Genomic DNA, 18,027 nt, shown 5'->3' on the forward strand with positions numbered 1-18,027 from the left:
GCCTGGTGCATAGAGGGTCCCCTTGCTATGAGGATGTGCTGCTGACTAGTGTTCAGCTTCTCCTCTACCAGGACACTTGCCTTAGGTTATAGTATGTTGTTTGTGGGGGCAGATAGTGTGTGATTAAGTCTATAACTTGGCAAGAAGTTTAGGCATAAGCATCAGCTGCTGTTGTTGCCAAAAGAAGGAACCCAGCATGCCCTTCCTTGCTGTCCCTGATGGTCAGCTTTTCTAAAACTGTAATAATAATGGAAACAGTATAAGTGGGGAAAAAAGTTTGGTCACTGAAGTCCAAGCTTTTTTCCATCCCAGTTTCTTATTCCTTTCTCTGCAATACTTCATCTTTTTGCCAATGTGGCTTATGCTGTCACAGGGCAAACTAGGTTGTAGATGTGATCCTGCTGCAATGAAAATAAACTGTTTTTTTGATTAGTTTTCAGTTAGAAAAGTTAGATACTTAATTTGCTTTAATGTCTTACAGTACATGTATTTGGGCTGGTGCAAAGCGATTATGTTGTAGGGACAAGAATAAACATATGGGCCAGGTAAAGAGTTGAACAGCTTTTGGCAGGCACTGTGGATTGCTGCTGGTATTTACTGGACTCAGTTGTTTAATAGGAGTGAAAAGACTGTTCTGAGTGAAAGTAAACCTCTGAAGTAATGTGGGCAAGCCAATTAACAATCTGGAATGTGAAATTACTCTTCCAGTAGTAGCTATTTTCAGTGAACTTGTCTAGGCAGGGGTAACATTGTATGATTAAAACACTCTGATGCTTAAAAAGGATAGAGATTTTGTTCTTTTTTGCAGGCTGTTCCCTCAGATACAGCTCTACTGGCACTGCTGTTGCATCATAAATGATGATAGTTTTTGTTAGTGCTGAGTTTGGGGTAAGAGGGTTTGCTTAGATTTTGTTCATTTTGTGTGATTTCTTTCTTTGCAACAGAATAAAACTGACAAAGGTTTACTTGGTTTGCTGCTTCCAGGGCACCTTAGGTAGTGCTAAAACTGACTGAAACTCGGGGTCTCGCCCTGAGACCTGCTCTTGTCTCCATCCTCACTCTCTGCACTTCGACTTGGCTGACACCGCCTAATTATTTGGGGCTTTCACGTCACGTTTTCTGTTACCCTGAGGTGGTGGTTTGATTGTGTGAAAAAGAGGGGCAGCTTCACTTCAGAGTAGCTACCTCTCGCTTAATGTAAGCAACCTGGTCAAGACGAGGTGCAGATAGATCTGTTTGGATTTCGTGCACCTAGTCAGGCTTACCTTAAGGGTTAGAATGGATCAGAACAAACTACACAAAGATCAAAAGTTGCCTCCATACTTTATTTTATACCCTAGTGTTAACTTGTACAGTAAAAAGAAGGAAAAAAAAAGAGTGAAGGCTGTTGTAGGTGAAACACTGGTATTTTATGTGCATAGGCTGCTCTGCGAGGCATAGTTGTATTTTAGCCTGCAGAACCCACCACTGGCTTATAATATCTTTGGGTCGGGGACCATCTGGGTAGATGCTCAGACGCATGTGACACTACCTGCGGTCAGGCAGTGGCTGTTAACGTGGTAGCTTGCAGTCAAACGGTACAACTGGTGATAGATTTATCTGGTGTGTTTAGCAGTGACTTGTGGTGTGTAGAATCTGACACTTTCAGAAATACAAATGATATCTAGCATTTTGGTCCTTCTGGTTCATGTGGGTCTTAAAATTCTGATTTTTTTTTTTTTTTTTAAATAGGATGTTAATATTGTGTGGTAAGAACAATTTTCCGTCTGTAAGGTTTTCAGTTTAGATGACGATTCTGGCTACTAAAGACTTGTTTGGTGTACTGTTTTCGTGAGACCTGATGATAAGGAAACCATGCTACAGGCTTCGGGTTCTGCGTGATACCGCTTCTAGTGAGGAAGAGCTCGTTCAGCTGTAATACTAAATTCATATTTGAAATATGCAAAGGAAACTTATTCTCCGTGTTGAGGGAGAGGAGAGAGTGTATTTCTGGAGCAGGGTCAGACCTCTCTTAATATATTTGTGCTTGCTAGCTTGCAGAAATAATCTGGTCTCTTCTAAACATAGTCAGGTAATTATTTATATTGATCTGTCTGTTTCTAGTAAAGTAAATTCATATCTTTATGAAGCGCTGGTACAGAACGTTAGCAACAAATGTCTTAGGGATCAAAAGTACTTCTGTTTATTTATTTTTAAATTTAAAATGAGAAAGATGAGTAAAAGAAAGCGTTCTTGGGCTTATGATTTTTGTTTCTTATATATTGTTGCCTTTAATCCTACGTTTTTAGTTTCTAATTGATTTTATTATACGCAGACTGATGCAGTGATGTGACAAATTCTGATAGCACTGCTGTTCATTTCCAGTCTCTCATGTATTAGGTATTTCTTTGGTTTGGATTTTTCTGTCAGGAATACAAAGCAGGATGCCTGCCTTGCAGAGTTACATTCAGATTCAAGGTCTGCTGTTCTTAGTTATCCTTTGATTTTACCAAAGTGGCTGGAGTTTCTTAGGCATATAAGGATGAAAGATTACAGAGCTTGTATCAAATATCTTTATAAGATGATTTTCAGCTGCAGGACTTAGGTGCATACATCATCTTTTCTGCTTCTTTAGCTCTCTAAATGCTTTAGGTTTTGTATCTAACTATTGTTTTTTTTTGTGCTTTGAGAAAGGAAAATATGCTTTGCTTGATGGGTGTAAGTCTATACTGTCAAGCTGAGACTAATAGTAAGTTAAAAAAGTCCACTTACTGAAAATAGCACATAATTTGCTTTCTTTTGCTCTCCATTTCAAATACATTGTTTTATTTCTTCTTTTAGCTGCCAGCTTGTGGGGTCCATATAAGGACATATGGCAGACTGTAATGAGTGCCATTTGGAAAAGGCAACCTGAAGCTGTTCATCGTCTTGACCAGGTTTTAAAGAAACACAAATCTGACTTCATTTCCCTCTTCAGAAATCCGGTACTGGACTAATGCTTTCTTGTTGAATGAGTTGGAGAGTTGATGATTTATTTTGTCTTGTATTGTTGTATTACATACCATTTAGGCCCTGACCATGCTTGTCATTCTACGTTTTCACATTACAGAACAAAAATGCATTATAGCAATCTTGTTCTGCTGTAACAATACATATAACTTGAATAATACATATTATTTTGTGTCTTGTGCAGGATAATTTTATTTATTATTTGATATATATATGTATGTGTTCATTATTTGAATGCTATTTTGAAAGGAATGGTCAATGTATCTGATGATCCATCAGTTAAGTATTAGCTTTTTTATGACTATTGTGTGTTTGAAATAAAGCACAAAACTATTTTGTCTGGTGTTGGTCCATACTCATGCTTCAGTCTGGTTAATGAATACACAGAATAGGTGAACATGTGGATTTACAAAAATACAGAAAGTTTCTTGTTAGGAATGTGAGATGATGTGGAAAAACTTGCTGTTTCTTGGCTGATGGATCACAAGATAGCAATTAGAAATATGCCTTCTTTCAGTGGTGTTACTTCTGAAATAGCATATGTTTTTTTAAACTGGTAGGTCAGAAAATTTAACAGTCTACTACAGAGTTTCACCAGTATATTTTAGTGTCTGAGTTGATAGAGAAAAGAATGACAGTGCTTTGGAGTAACTCAGCAGTTCTGGTCAACAACCCAGGTGTCTTTGGTTGAGCTGGAACCAGTTCCTGTTGAGAATTGTGTCAAAATTTACTTTCAGTCTCCATTATTCTGAGTAAACTAAATGTCAGCACTGGTTTTCTAAGATTATTTTTGTTATGTTCCCGTGAAGAGACCACTGCTGTGCGAGTGTGAAGCATTTTTAGCATGCCTTTGCTATCTCTGTGTTTAAAAACACTGCCTTTGTTTTTTATGACGACCTAACCCGTCAGAACTGTATTTGTGAGGAAGGATTAACGTGTAAAGCTTTATTCAGTATTTGATCTTGCCATTTTGAATAACTTCTGATGCTTGTTTCTCTTGCAGCCAAAGAATGTTCAGCAACACGAGAAAATTCAGAAAGCGAGTACAGAAGGGGTTGCTATCCAGGGTCAGCAGGGAACTAGGCTTTTGCCAGAGCAACTCATCAGAGAAGCCTTTATCCTCAGTGACCTCTTTGATATTGGAGAGTTGGCAGCTGTTGAGCTCCTTCTAGCTGGTGAGAAGGGATAGTATTTAGGAGCTGGAGAAATACAACTTAAATAGGGCCTTCTTATTTATGTGTATGCTTAACGTGAATGCATGATTCAGTCAAGGCCTTAGCTTCCTAGCATGGACTGTTCTTAACAAGAAATCTGCTGTCACTGTAATGAAATACGATGACAGTGTTCAGAAGCTTCATGTTCATATTTTATGCAGCTATTGCAAAAGGGAGAATAATCTGAAGGGTTTTTATGATCTACTTTCTCTGAATCTAAAAAGAGTTTAAAAATAACCAGTTGAGAGTACTTCCATAAAAGGAGTGCAATAGATGTTGGTTCTTCAAATTATGTATTATTTATACATTGATATGTGACTCCATTTGGATCATAATCTAACAGCTTACTAGTAAGAGAAGTATTCTGGAAAGTGACACATGCTTTGCATGTAGAAAATTGATTTCAGGTTATCAAAATATAATTGTTAGTTACCATTACTAGCTACTGTTCATCACTGACTTTTAAAAAATTCATTAAAGAAATAGCTTGTGAATTTGGCACCTTTGGAAAGCTATTTTCAATTCACCCTCTCTTTCTGTCGAATATCTCTGTTTTGAACAGGCAGAAAATTTCATTTTGAATAAAGAAATGCTATTTTGCTAATAATTAGCTTGAATTGATTATTGAGATGCATAGATATCAGTTGCAAATACCGTTTGGACTGGGATATTTATGCGCTTGCACTTGTATCGAATTTCAATTTTTGGATGTTTTAATAGCTGCATATAAATTTTAATAATAGCATCCAAAATATCTGATTCCTTTTAGGATCCTGAAAGGAATTAAAGTGATAGTGAAACTCTGCGGTTGCTTTGAATGCTACACTTGTACACAATTGCAGAGACACAGAGCTGTTACCAATGTGTGTACGTTCAGCTTTCCGTGACCATTCTGTGCGTTTTCGTTGAATAGGAGAACACCAGCAACCTCATTTTCCTGGCCTTACAAGAGGTCTAGTGGCTGTTCTGTTGTACTGGGATGGAAAAAGATGCATTGCCAATTCACTACGAACCCTCATCCAGTCACGCCAAGGCAAGACGTGGACGTTGGAACTCAGGTCTGTAGTAGGGTGATGAGCTGATCAAAGCTCTTTCCTTTGAGTGCTTTTTGGACTCGGGGAATGTGAATATTCTCAGTTTTGTTCCCTTCTCATAACCTGATGCAGCTGCTTTAATGTTTGGGTTTTTTAAGCATAATCTTTTTTCTTACACATATTTTTATTGGATTATATAGGTGTCAATTTTACTGTCATTTCTTTCGTGCTACTTCACCTTTTGGCTGTGTTTTGCTTCAGACACCCTCCTAGTCAGTGTTGTTCTAACCAGTGATGATTGCTCAGTATTTCAGAGGCTGAATTCTCTGCCCTTGTTGTGTTCTGACTTCCAGCCTCCTGCAAAGCAGGGAATTGTGCTCCTACCCTTACTTAAAAGCAATGCACTGTCTGCTGGCGAACGTAATATGCTAACAGTCTTTGACTTCAGAAGGAAAGCAGTACATACTGATTACTTCCCATGCACAGTGTTTGCTTGACTAGTGAAGTTTTAAAAGATGCATTCTAGTGTAAATATGAATTCTGAAACATAAAATAAATGATTACTTTGAAACTAGCTCCACCACTTAAGTAGGGTGTGTGTAATTGGACAGTTGCATTTACTAGTAAGAAAGAGGCTGCGAGCTTGTGAGTTATGTGCATCTTATATATAATACTTTTTCCTTTTGATAGAAATCTTAACCAGCTGATCCATGTTGTATTCTCATATTCCCTGTTCTTGAACCTACAGTTGCCGAAAGACTTTGTTTCCATTCAGCATGATGTTTTGAGAGGGCACTGCTTCCTGATTACGGATGCATATTTAGTTACTGTATGTGTATAGTAGAGTTGTACATTTTCTGTCAGAAAATACATTGGGTAGGATTCATTATTTTAGACTTCCTCTGTGAATGGGAGTAGTATGATTAATTGTTAAATTTATGTTCTTTCCATTATAGTCAAGAGTTAATATCCATGACAACACGCTTTACAGATGACCTAATGGAGCAGGGTTTGACTCAGAAGATCCTTGCTCTTGTGTCTCACATTGATTTGAACAATGAATTTGATAAACTCCAGAGAGAGCGAGGATTGGGCAGTGAGAAACATCGCAAAGAGGTAAATATTCACTGGGTGTGAATGTTCTTCTGAATCGCTGCACAGGTTAGATATACCACTGAGAGATATGGAGTGATTTTTCTTTTGTTTTGTTTTGGTTTGGTTTCTTTTTTTCTTTTTTTTACTTTCTAGTTTCTGTTTCCTACCTCTGCAAGCTCTGTTACTGTCTGAGGGATCACAGTAACTACTCCACAGCTTGTGCTGTACCAGTGTGGGATCCAGATCACTTCCTGCATTTCTGTTTTGCTGCTGCTCCCTGATGCTAGGGCATACCTTATGTTTAGTGAAGAAGTGTATTCAAGGACAGTAAGAAAGTAAGCCTCATGTTTGCACTATGTTTAAATCTTTGGGGTTTTTTTGGTTTTATTCTAAAGGCTATATTAAATCATCTGCTCTCAGCTCTACCTTTATCAGCACGTTTGGAGTAAAAATAACAAACTAAGATTCACGAAATATAAAACCAGGTGGAAACCAAGTCTCGTCAGGCAAATAATGCTCTTTTTAGTAATCTAATTGTGTTAATATGAACAGAAGCGTTTCTAATATCGGAGTGAGAATTGCTTGAAAATGAGTTCTCATTTTTGTAATCCTTGAACTTAATTGAGACTGTGACTAACTGCAGAGTATGCTCCTAGCAGGAAGATTTTAAACACTGTTTTAATTTCTGAACTTCTTTCTAATGGGTGACCTGTCTAAAAATTATTTTATGTTATAATCAGTCAATTTGTATTCCACCAAGTCAAGAACTCGTTTTACACTTTTGTTATTAATCTAGAAACTATGCAAAGAATATCCTTCTGATTTACCTTAAATTACCCTAATTTACCTTGATTTTACCTGAAAATTCATTTAACATAATGTTAGAAATTTTTTTTCTTACTTATGGACTACCATATTTCCCTCTGTATTCATTAGAGCTGTTATTCTGCTGGAGTCTGTGCATGACTCTTGCTGTGTTAAATGTTGAAAAGCTTTTCTCTTTTACCACCATGCATGTGATTTTACTGGAGATAGAATGCTTATAGCCTTATATTTTTTTATTTAACCTGGTACAATGGGTATAGGGCAAGAATGTTATTAGAAGCTTGTAATTTAGCTGAATAAAATAGTTTTGACGGAAACCATTATGAAATACCATTAGCGGCTTTTCTTTTTTAAAGTTTGGTTTTCGGATTTTTTTTTTTTTGGTTGGTTTTTTTTTTTTTAATAACTTCTGTTTTCATGAGACTTAAAGCAGTTAAAACTCAGCTTGGGGGGGAGGAATGAAGTTGACAAATGAAATAATGTTTGTCCTTATTTGAAAACAAATAATTTTTGGTGTAACTATTAGAAAAAAAGACAATCTCTTTTCTCAAGAGCCATTGTACTTAATTGTATCATAGCATGCAATATTTTGCCTAATTAAAAAGAAAAATATTTTTAATATGAACATGCTTGGTAGCCTTTACGCTGGGCATAATATTTTTTCCATATGTTATAAGGGATGATAGATTTCATTGATGTTCATACTCTAAAGTTGATATAAATATTTTGTCCAGAGGAAGAAAGTTTTGATTTTAAATGTCTTTCCTGTTTCTCAACGTGTTTAGGTATTTGTATAGTCAGTTGAGTGCACTTCTTTTGGGGAAGGGGAAGACTGTGACCGTCTCTGGATATAACTAACTGGGAAGTTGTGTATTAGAGACAGGAAATGTGGCTTTTGTGTGACACATTTACAGCTACAAAAGTTCTGTGTAGATTGATGTCTCCTGACCTTGACAGAGATGCTGGTTTGCATGTAGTCATATTCTGGGATATCTGCTCACACCTCACATGAAATACATGGGAATATGAATGCATTTAACAAGAAGTGGTGTGCCTTTTGTTTTTGAGCAATTAAAAAAACCTTTTCTGTAGCTTCTGTGTTTAGAGAAATTTTTAACTTCACCTAGTTGTACTGATTGACTGAGAAGGACAAATTGAACATGTTGCCAGAATATTTATATTCACTGTTTCTTGTTTGTTTTTCCCTTTAAAGGTTTCTGACCTCATTAAAGAATGCCGACAGTCCTTGGCTGAAAGTCTGTTTGTCTGGACCTGCCAGTCACCTCTGAGTAAAGACGACACTCTAATCCTCATAAGTTACCTGGAGAAAGTAACAGTGGAAGCTGATGGCTCACTGGATGGTGTGAACTTGTCTCTTCTCATGGCTCTCCTTTACTGCTTTGATGTCAGCTTTCTGGAACAAGGCACAGAGGATCGTGAAGGTAATGCCGGCAGGTTTCCCCAAGAGGTTATGTTGTTATTTAACCACTTTTGTTATTGATCGGTAACAAATTGGTAGGATTTTGCATGTTTGTTTTCACATTCATTTACTGGGTTGATGGTGTTGTGTTTTCTTTTGTTGTTCTTCAAGATCTGATGCACCGGCTCCCTCTGCTAACAGAAAGACAGTATATAGCGACAATACACACTCGTCTTCAGGAGTCGCAGCCTTGGAAGTTACCAGGCCTGCAGGCTACTGTTAGATTAGCCTGGGCCCTGGCATTGCGAGGGATATCCCAGTTTTCCGATGTGACAGGTAAATTACCCTAAAGTGTACTGGCTGCATGTTAGTATTCAGAGCTTGCAGGTGGTGTAAGTCAAAGTATCTTTGTTCACCTTTTGAAGTGTTAGTATTTACCTTTAATGATAAATTTACTGTTGTCGCTCCTTTAAAGCTTTCTTAGTATGTGAGTTTGGTTGTCGAGAATGGAATCGCTCTGAAATGTGCACAGATTTAGGCAAGATGAGTAACTAGACAGCAGTGTACAGTGTCTCATTGAAGTGGAAGAGATTTTAATGTCTTCAAAATTATGAAAGATTCTATTTTAGCAGCTTTAGTATCATTTGAAGACTTAAATTAAAAATAGATTCATGCTTATGGCTTTTTACATCTGTAAATGTTAAAGCTGAAGATATTGAGAGGACAAATCTGTTTCTAATTTTTTTTCCTCTCTGTACTTAACAAGCTCTCTTGGCTCCCCAGTAGGTCAGAATTGACTCTACTCCAGAATATCTATTATAGAAAATGTAAACATAATTAATGTTTGATTAAGGTTGGTTTATCATTCTGGGTTCACTGCCTTAGATTTGATTGGATAGATAGATCATGCACTTTACCAGTTATTAAAGAAGCAAGTTGAGATCATCACCTGGCATTAACTTGTCTTTTCCCCTCTGGTGTTTTCCTGTCTGGTACAAAACCCATAGTTAATAGAAGCATGTCAGTTTGCGTGTCAGCTGGGTATTCTGCAATATGTTTTGTTTGGTAACAGATAATTGTAATTTAATTTTTTCCCCTCCTGTGATTTTTTTTGTTGCCTAGCTCTTGCAGAATTCACCGAGGCAGATGAAGCGATGGCAGAGCTCGCGGTTGCTGATAACGTCTTCCTGTTCCTGACTGAAGCTGTTGTGAGGTCTGAAAATTTCTACCAGGAGGAATTTTACATTCGCAAAATACACAACCTTGTCACAGACTTCCTTGCACTCATGCCAATGAAAGTAAGTGGTTTGCGTGAAGAGCAGTTCTTGAGAAATGTGAGCACCTCTTCTCTATTTCTGACATTAGGCCAGGTAGCAGGGAGATTCAGATACGCCCCGTGGCTTGAGGCACTGCAGCTCAGAAACGTTGTTGACTTTATGGAACCCATATTGTTTGGGCTGTGTTTTCCATGCTGAGTTAGAATGTGCTTTTTTTAAAAAACACCTCAGTGTGGTGAGGTTTGCAAAGCAAGCTTTTGTGGTGGTCGTGGTTTTGTTTTGCTTTCCATGATAAAGGTTAAAAGGAATGTTGACATTGATGGCAGTGTGTGTGGGTATTGATTTTTTTGGTTGTTTTTTTCTTTTGATAGAGACAATAGTGTAACCTAAATTAACTTACGTTTTTTGTCTTACGTTTAATTTATTCTTCCCTAATGAGATTTTCCATATTTAAGAGGAGGGATTCTGCTTTTTCAGTAGTATCAATTGTTCGGAAAATGAGCAGCTGTTTTCACTAGAACTGCAGAAATGCTGCAAAAGGGTTTTAAAAATAGTTTGAAGCAATTACAACAGTTTCATTTGTGCAAGACCTTGTATCTAGACATGGAAAATCAAAATTCTATGAAAAAGCTTTTATTTAATTGATGCAGGCTTTATTTTGTGACCTTCATTGTGCTGAGCTGTAGCTGGAGTCGCTGAATAATTGCTTTTTTCAAAGTGCAAAAAGAAGGATTTAAAAATATATTTTGTTCATTGTAACCTCTCAGAATGAGAACAATATTGGCAGGAAAAACAATATTTGAGCCTTAAGTATATTTGAGGACATACATGAACATGCAGACAGCTTTTAGGTTTAATCCTAATTTATTTACAGTCTGTTGGTGTTGCATGTTGTTCTCTCAAGACGTCTTTTTAACCCACAGGGTGTCCCTAAAACCAGTATAACGTCCAAGTTCACACTGATAATTTACAGCTCTATTTCTGCTGCAGTGGCTGCCTGCATATGGTGCTGACCACATTGTTAACAAGCTTCGGACATCCTTTGAAGGCTGCATAGAATCATAGGATCACAGAATGGTTTGGGTTGGAAGGGACCTTAAAGATCATTCAATTCCAACCTCCCTGCCATGGGCAGGAACACCTTCCACTAGACCAGGTTGCTCAAAGCCTCATCCAGCCAGGCCTTGAACACTTCCAGGGATGGGGCATCCACAGCGTCTCTGGGCAACCTGTTCCAGTGCCTCACCACCCTCTCCGGGAAGAACTTCTTGCATTCAGTGGTGTTTTCTGTAATACAGACAGAGTAGCCCTTAGGAATCTTTTGAATGTATGAAGAGTATGTAAGGTATATGTTATGGAAGTTCCTTAAACAATCAAGTGCAAACAGGTTTGGAACTGGGAACTTTTTATGAGGCAGTTCTTAATTAGATGGTGAAATGTCTCACGGTAACAATAGCAGGCTTTGTGAGAGAGATACAAGGTAGATTTTTGAAGGAAGGTGGAAGAGCTGGGGACTGACCCAGGCTAAGGTTGCTGCCATGTTTTATTTAGAACAGGTGGGACCCTGTTTCCTGTATCCACAGAAACACCTGAAAATCCCAAGGCTGCTGGTTGGTTTGTTGGTGTATCTCTTGTCTTCACTGCATTATGGATGTGGAACCTTTGTTTCTGGGAAGACTGTTTCTCTTCCATTTCAGGTTTTTTTTGTTTTGATTCAGATCTGTAGTTGATTGTAGCTAATACCTGAAAATTGAGAGAGATGTTTTTCATTACAAGTAGGGTTTGGTAATACAGGATATAAGCAAAAATCTGATTGTTGACTTATATTCCAGTTTGATAGAGGCCGGTACTAGTTGTTTGACAGGAAAGACTGGTAGCAGGCAATTGGGATATAGCCCTACAAGGGAATGTTCTTTGTCGTAGCTGTTATTAGTTAGTGGTTGGCTATTTCTACTGAATCTCAAATTCTGGGTAAAGTGTCTGCTTTGCAGGATCTTTTTATAGATACATGGATATATAACCTTTGTTCAGTTTTATTTAAGTTGTAAGTCAGCATTTTATTTAACTCTTCTGTATAGTTTTGACACGTGCTGCTTGCCAGTGATGATGATTTGGGTAAATCTTTTGGCTGACTGGATTACATGCAGAACTCAATAACTAGCTTTAGTAGTTCAGATAATTCATTATTTTACTTATCAACAGTCAGTTTTGTCCGTGTATTAATTTTCTTAGTGTACTAATTTGTCTGGTTTGCTCTGACCTTTTTCAAAGTTAATTCTAGTTTTTAACTATTTTTTTCTTGACGAGACACAATTATTTTGCTGGTCATTCAGCTTTGAAAATTAAGTTGTATTATAGACCGTGAACCGGTTTCTATTGACCATCACCGTGTTTTAATTTTTGGTGTGTTGAAGTGGTTGCTTATTTCTGTTTCTTACTCCTCAGTGTCCACTTACTATTTAACAAAACTTAACTTTTCATCTCCCAGCTATTTGTTTTCTTTAAGCCTCTAGTGGGGTGTTTTGTCAAAGGCTTTTTGACATTAAAATTAAATGTCAGTTGTTTTTTGTTTAGTAATTAGTTTGTTCAACACAAAGACTTTTAGGATACTGATTGAAGGGCTTTTTTTAAAAATTGCTGTGAATGTTCTTCCCCTCCCTTCTCTCTCTTTTTTTATTTTTCTTTTTCCTTTCCCTATTATGTTTATTGGAATGTGTTAATGCTTTTAGTTGCGACAGACTGGGTCCACAGTAATTCCATCAATCCAAAACTTTTCAAAACATAAAATAGCTGTAAGTAGAAGCAGCCTTAAATGTCTAAGAAAGGTGCAATCCACAGATCTATATACAGAAAGCATTATTTTACAGTGGTTTCTGTTCCCCGCCACCACCCCCTGGGCCCTGGCTCCTGGTGGATAATAGTCTAACCTTCTTTGTTTCAAGCTAACCCATCTAGCTTTTGAAGTAAAAAGATTTTTGGGGCCAAACCAGAGGATCTGGTAAAGTCATTTGGGAAAAACTTCCATGATATTGGTTCAGAGTTTTTGCTATGAACTTGAGAGACTTGGCACTAAGAAAGTGATTGAATATATCATTGAATGTAAGCTCTTGAAGGGGATTAAAAAAAATTAACTATTCTTGTCATGTATGTGCAAGTTCCTTTGCTTTCTTAGTTTTCTGTTCTGTTTCATCCTTAAAGACTTGTGTTTTTTTCCACTTAATGAATTGTGTAGGTGAAACAGCTGAGAAACCGTGCTGATGAAGATGCTCGCATGATCCACATGAGTATTCAGATGGGTAATGATCCACCTGTTTCCCTTCGGAGAGATCTGGAGCATTTAATGCTTTTAGTAAGCCCTATTTCTTTTAAATTACTGTGGCAAAAGGTGATTGTGACTTTGCTTCTTCATCAGAAAACCCATATGTGAATCATAACATACAGTGCTGGATTTTTCCCTTTCTGGATAAGAAGGATTTTTTCTTTTTCTTAATTATAGACACTTACTATAACTTCTCATGTAAAGGAATTAATCTACTGCCTTGGGCTCTGTGTTAACAAAGTGTCATTTAATTCTTGTTTAGTAAGTAAATACTGCGTTGTTTCTTATGTCTGAAGAATTCTTGAGGTGAAGTTACTTTACAAAATATTTAAATATCTACAATCTACATTACAGTATCTTATCTGTTATCTGAGCTGTCATATTTTGTCGTAAGCTAGAAATAGGAATTTTCAGGTTAATGGCTGTCACTGGAATTGAGATCTGGCTAAATGCACAGAAGTTCTTTGTAATGGAATACCTTTGTGTACCCAGACCTTACTGTTTATACAGTGGTTTATGTTTCTGTAAGTCTTCAAATTTCTGCCTGTTCACTGTGGGTAAAGTATAATTAGGCTTTAGGGTGTTTCCCCCACTATTGACAATTATTCTGATACAAAATTGAAATGTTTAAATAATTTTCATGTGTTGATGCATTTGTAATCATAATTTTGGAAGACTGTTTTGTATTTGGAAGACTGTAGAGTAGGCTACGCAAGGTGACCCTGTTAAGGTTGCTGGAATTACAAGCTACCTAATTTAAGTAGAATTTTGAGCACAGGCATACATTCAAAAGAAAGATATTTCTGATTCTGACATGTTTTTTAATGAAAGAAAGAAAACTGAAAGAAAATCAAAAGATAATTTAAATAACTATTTTTATTTAAACATTAGCTATTGAGGGTACCTAGCTGCACTTTCAAAAAAACCCACATCACAAAACATATTTGCATCTTGAACTGGTGCATTTTTTATTTTCTGTTCATAAATAAATTGAAAACTCATATGTTTTCCCTTATTTAGTATGAAAATGTACAAGTGTGCAATTTTCAGTGTAGCAGTCATTAATATTGGGATTACTTGTCTTTTCTGAAGGTAGTCCTTGAGGTTATAGACATTAACAGGAATGTTTATAGTGAAATGCTTTCTTAAGCAGCTCTGAGATACGAAATAGGTTTAGATGAAGAACTAGAAATGAAAGTTTACTCTGAGAAATGTGTGTGTTCAGCTATCAGGGAAGATTTTTGAATCCTGATACTGGCTAACTTGTTCTTAAGTCATGTATCGAGGTGCCCAGGCGGTTACTTATGGTCAAGTGACACTGTTTTTTTAGCAATGTTCTAATCTGTAATAATTAGGTAGAAAGTTATGAAAGTTTCACTTATGTGTGAATTTTGAATTCCTCTGGCTGTCATTTGTTCTGATATTGCTGTTTAGAAGCTGTCATTTTCAGGGAGTTTTAAGGAACGGAACACCGGCCGTGGGATGCTTTGCCTCAGACATGTTTGGCTTATCTAGATGGGGTGCTTATTGTTGATGTAATTGTCTTTTCTTTATAAAGTTGATATTTTTCTAACACCTTCCTTTCTCTGACAGATTGCCGAATTGTATAGGAAAGACCCCTTTAATCTGGAACTTGCCCTTGAATACTGGTGTCCATCAGAGCCCTTGCAGACATCTACCATCATGGGATCCTACCTTGGAGTAGCTCATCAGCGACCCCCTCAGCGCCAGGTTATCTAGATACTCTTAAACAATTACTAGTAACTTGAAATTAAAGTAATAAAGAGCAGGCATCAAAGTTTTTTTGGTATCCTTCTTACAGCTAGCTTCTAAGAGGATGTTATCTTTTATCAGTGGCTTATCTGCGTGTGTCCTGCTTTGCCTGGCATGGTTGTTGTTGCGTGCACTAAAGTGAGCTACTGCCAGTCACCCGTGGTTGTTAATAAACTTAGTAAGAGAGTCCTAACAAACCTCTTTGGAAATTTTGTTTAGGTGTGATGTCGTTGTAGTTGCTAAATGGATTCTGATAACAGTGCTCCTGTGTTTTCTGTCTAATGACCTCTACATACCTTTTTGGTGTAACTGAGAAGTTAAATTCATTAACTATAAAAAAAAAACTTCATCAGCTGTAGTTGCTAGTATTTTGAAGGCTAAAAATCCATAAGAATGTTGTAACTATTTAAAGCCCAAAGATTACAATTCATGCGAGACAGAACTTAAAATCAGAATGGTGAAGCAATCCAAACAGATGAAACAGATGTTCCAAAACTCTTCAGATACCTGGGATGCTGTCAGCCTTTAGTGATGCTTCGTGAAGGACTGCGCAGTGTTAGGCAAAATCTAGGAGAGTTAGTATACTTTGCAATAGCATGAATTTGTTTTTTTTTTTTTTTGTTTATTTCCTCTGAAACATGTTTTTCATGTTCTGGGAAACTGAATAGTGCAGTCTACCAAGGATTTATTTTTTCATTTTCTTTTGAGTTGTGGTTCCACCCCTCTACCCCACCCTGATCACATTAGAATGTGTTTTCTTACTTTGGCTGACCATTGTTTTCCTACAATACTCAGATTTATTTTTTTTTAAAACATGTGTCTTTGTTCCAGGTTGTCTTGTCAAAGTTTGTGAGGCAAATGGGAGATCTACTTCCATCTACAATTTACATCCCGTACTTGAAAATGCTGCGGGGACTGGCCAGTGGGCCTCAGTGTGCTCATTACTGCTTTAGTTTGCTAAAGGTCAATGGCAGCAGTCATGGTAAGGAAAGTGACACTTCAGAAAAGTACAAAGACTCATGGGGATGAATTGTGACTTCATACTTTTAGCAGTTCATTATTAGTACAAAGATGAAGTTGGAAGGCTTCACTGGAAAGTGTAATCAAAAAAAAAAAAAAAAAAGACTGATTAGGTAGTTAAATGTCTGAGCCACCTTAGCAGGTAATTTACATAATGTAATAATGTGTCTTTAAACAAAGATACGTTGTAACACCATAAGAGTTGCAGAATATCTGTATTGCTTCTTGTAAAATATAAAATAATGCCTTATAGTTAAGATGTATATTTTGTAAATACAGTTGTCTTTCCTGAGCTGACTTTTTTTAGATGCACTTTGTTTTGTTAGAATTTTTGATACATCCAATACAATAACACTTTCTCAAAGTAAGAGGAGCTGGTCAGTCCTATGTTTTGCATTAATTTTGCTTGATTGAATTGAAAAAAACCCCTACTTTGAAGATGTAAATAATGCTGGAAACATTCTGATTTGTAAAATATAAAACTTGTTTGTACTGGCCTTTCATATTAGCACCCTTCTGTCTCTATTAAAAAACCATCCCCCACCCCCCACTCCCCCAAAAAAAAACCCAAAACAACAACTAAAAGCCCCCACCCAAACCAGAACCATTACTTTTGGAAACAATAGCTTTACTTTGATCTTAATTTTTTCCTCTACAAAAAAAGTTGTCCTTTTAAAATTAACTGCCCTCATTGTCACCCTGTTGAAAGATTACAAAGAAAATCTTGTCACTTGTTTGTCATTTTTCTAGCGGAAAACATCCAAGGAGCAGGTGGCAGCCCTGTCTCCTGGGAGCATTTCTTCCACTGTTTGATGCTTTATCATGAGCACTTAAGGAAAGACTTGCCAAGTGCAGACAGTGTCCAGTATCGTCACCTGCCCCTCCGAGGAATCACACAGAAAGAACAGGATGGATTAATTGCCTTTTTACAGCTGACCACTGTTATAGTAAATTGGGTACGTAAACTTTTATTTTGTTTTCTTTGTTAATATACCGTTTTTGTTGCAAAATGTCATCAGCTGTGAAGTTCATTTGACCAAAAATGTATGTAGGGCAAATTTACCTAGCAGTTGTCATTTGGTTAGTGGACTTTAAAAGTATGGGAAGCATCAGGAATAACTGTTACGTTATTCCGTGCAGTCCAGGTGAAGCAGGAAGAGATGACACCGTTTCCTGTGTTACTGGTGTTGCTGATTTTCTTTTTTTCCTGACACTTTGGTGTTATGGAGATGTTTTTCGAAAGGGAGGTATATTCAGAAGGAAAGACTATGGAATAGAAAAATTCTTTGTATTTAATTATGAGCTTGAAAAGGCAAAAATAATAGATGTATTTAAAAGGTAGAAATTGGTAGAAATTTGGCAAGGAAGCTCATTAACTGTGGAAACTTGCCTCCAGAATTAGATTTAAAATGTCCCCAAACCATGAATATGAAATGTGCCATGAATTGATTGTAAGAGAAATCCAAGAGAACAAAACTGCAATGCAGATTGTGTGTATTGAATTGTCTAGATAATTCTAGATAGCGTGGAATTCAGTTTTTCAGTACCCACCAAACGCTGCAGCCTAAAAAATGTGTGATGGAGTGAGATACCTTGGGTTTTGCTGTCACAAACACAAGACAGATCAGTGAAACTAATTAGGCTTTTAAAAATCATCCTTGGTAGTGGTGATAATGGGGTGTTTCAGTGTGAGCTGTCATGTCAGCGTTGCATAAGCGTGGGGAAAAAGGAACTTGTACATCATTCATAACCTGGGAAGAAGTAAGTTTGTTCTAAGGATGCAGGGAGTTACCGTTTGATGAGGCTAGAATCTTGTTCCTGTCCAGTGCTTGAAGAAGCGCTCTAGAGTGTGAGTATTTAAACTTACGTAAGACTAATTCCATGAATATGTGTCTACTGAGAGAAAAAAACCCTAAAAATTGTGGGTTGTTGTAAGAAGCTTATGTACGTTGCTTTTCTGTATGGATAGGCACAATTTTAGTACTCTTGAATCATTACATTGGGCTTTTTATTTAATTAAAATTGTTCACTTTGGAATGGTCTGCCATTCTTCCAATGTTTT

The 18,027-nt window shown here is 37.0% G+C and overlaps 1 protein-coding gene across 1 annotated transcript in view; it reads left to right on the forward strand.

Annotated features, from left to right (window-relative positions):
- Window positions 1-2,820: 2,820 nt before the first annotated feature.
- NUP205 (nucleoporin 205kDa) overlaps window positions 2,821-18,027 on the forward strand; it is a gene marked incomplete at both ends in the record, with an annotated part of 38,678 nt that continues 23,471 nt past the window's right edge. Inside the window, 11 exons of the mRNA XM_010146883.1 lie at window positions 2,821-2,963; window positions 3,992-4,163; window positions 5,116-5,260; window positions 6,193-6,352; window positions 8,370-8,598; window positions 8,748-8,912; window positions 9,699-9,874; window positions 13,086-13,202; window positions 14,766-14,903; window positions 15,777-15,927; window positions 16,716-16,921. Coding sequence (XP_010145185.1) covers window positions 2,821-2,963; window positions 3,992-4,163; window positions 5,116-5,260; window positions 6,193-6,352; window positions 8,370-8,598; window positions 8,748-8,912; window positions 9,699-9,874; window positions 13,086-13,202; window positions 14,766-14,903; window positions 15,777-15,927; window positions 16,716-16,921 — 1,802 coding nt within the window. The remainder of the gene's footprint in view (window positions 2,964-3,991; window positions 4,164-5,115; window positions 5,261-6,192; window positions 6,353-8,369; window positions 8,599-8,747; window positions 8,913-9,698; window positions 9,875-13,085; window positions 13,203-14,765; window positions 14,904-15,776; window positions 15,928-16,715; window positions 16,922-18,027) is intronic.

Source organism: Eurypyga helias, unplaced genomic scaffold, assembly GCF_000690775.1.
Source record: "Eurypyga helias isolate BGI_N326 unplaced genomic scaffold, ASM69077v1 scaffold28332, whole genome shotgun sequence".
In the NCBI taxonomy this organism is placed as follows: Eukaryota; Metazoa; Chordata; class Aves; order Eurypygiformes; family Eurypygidae; genus Eurypyga; species Eurypyga helias.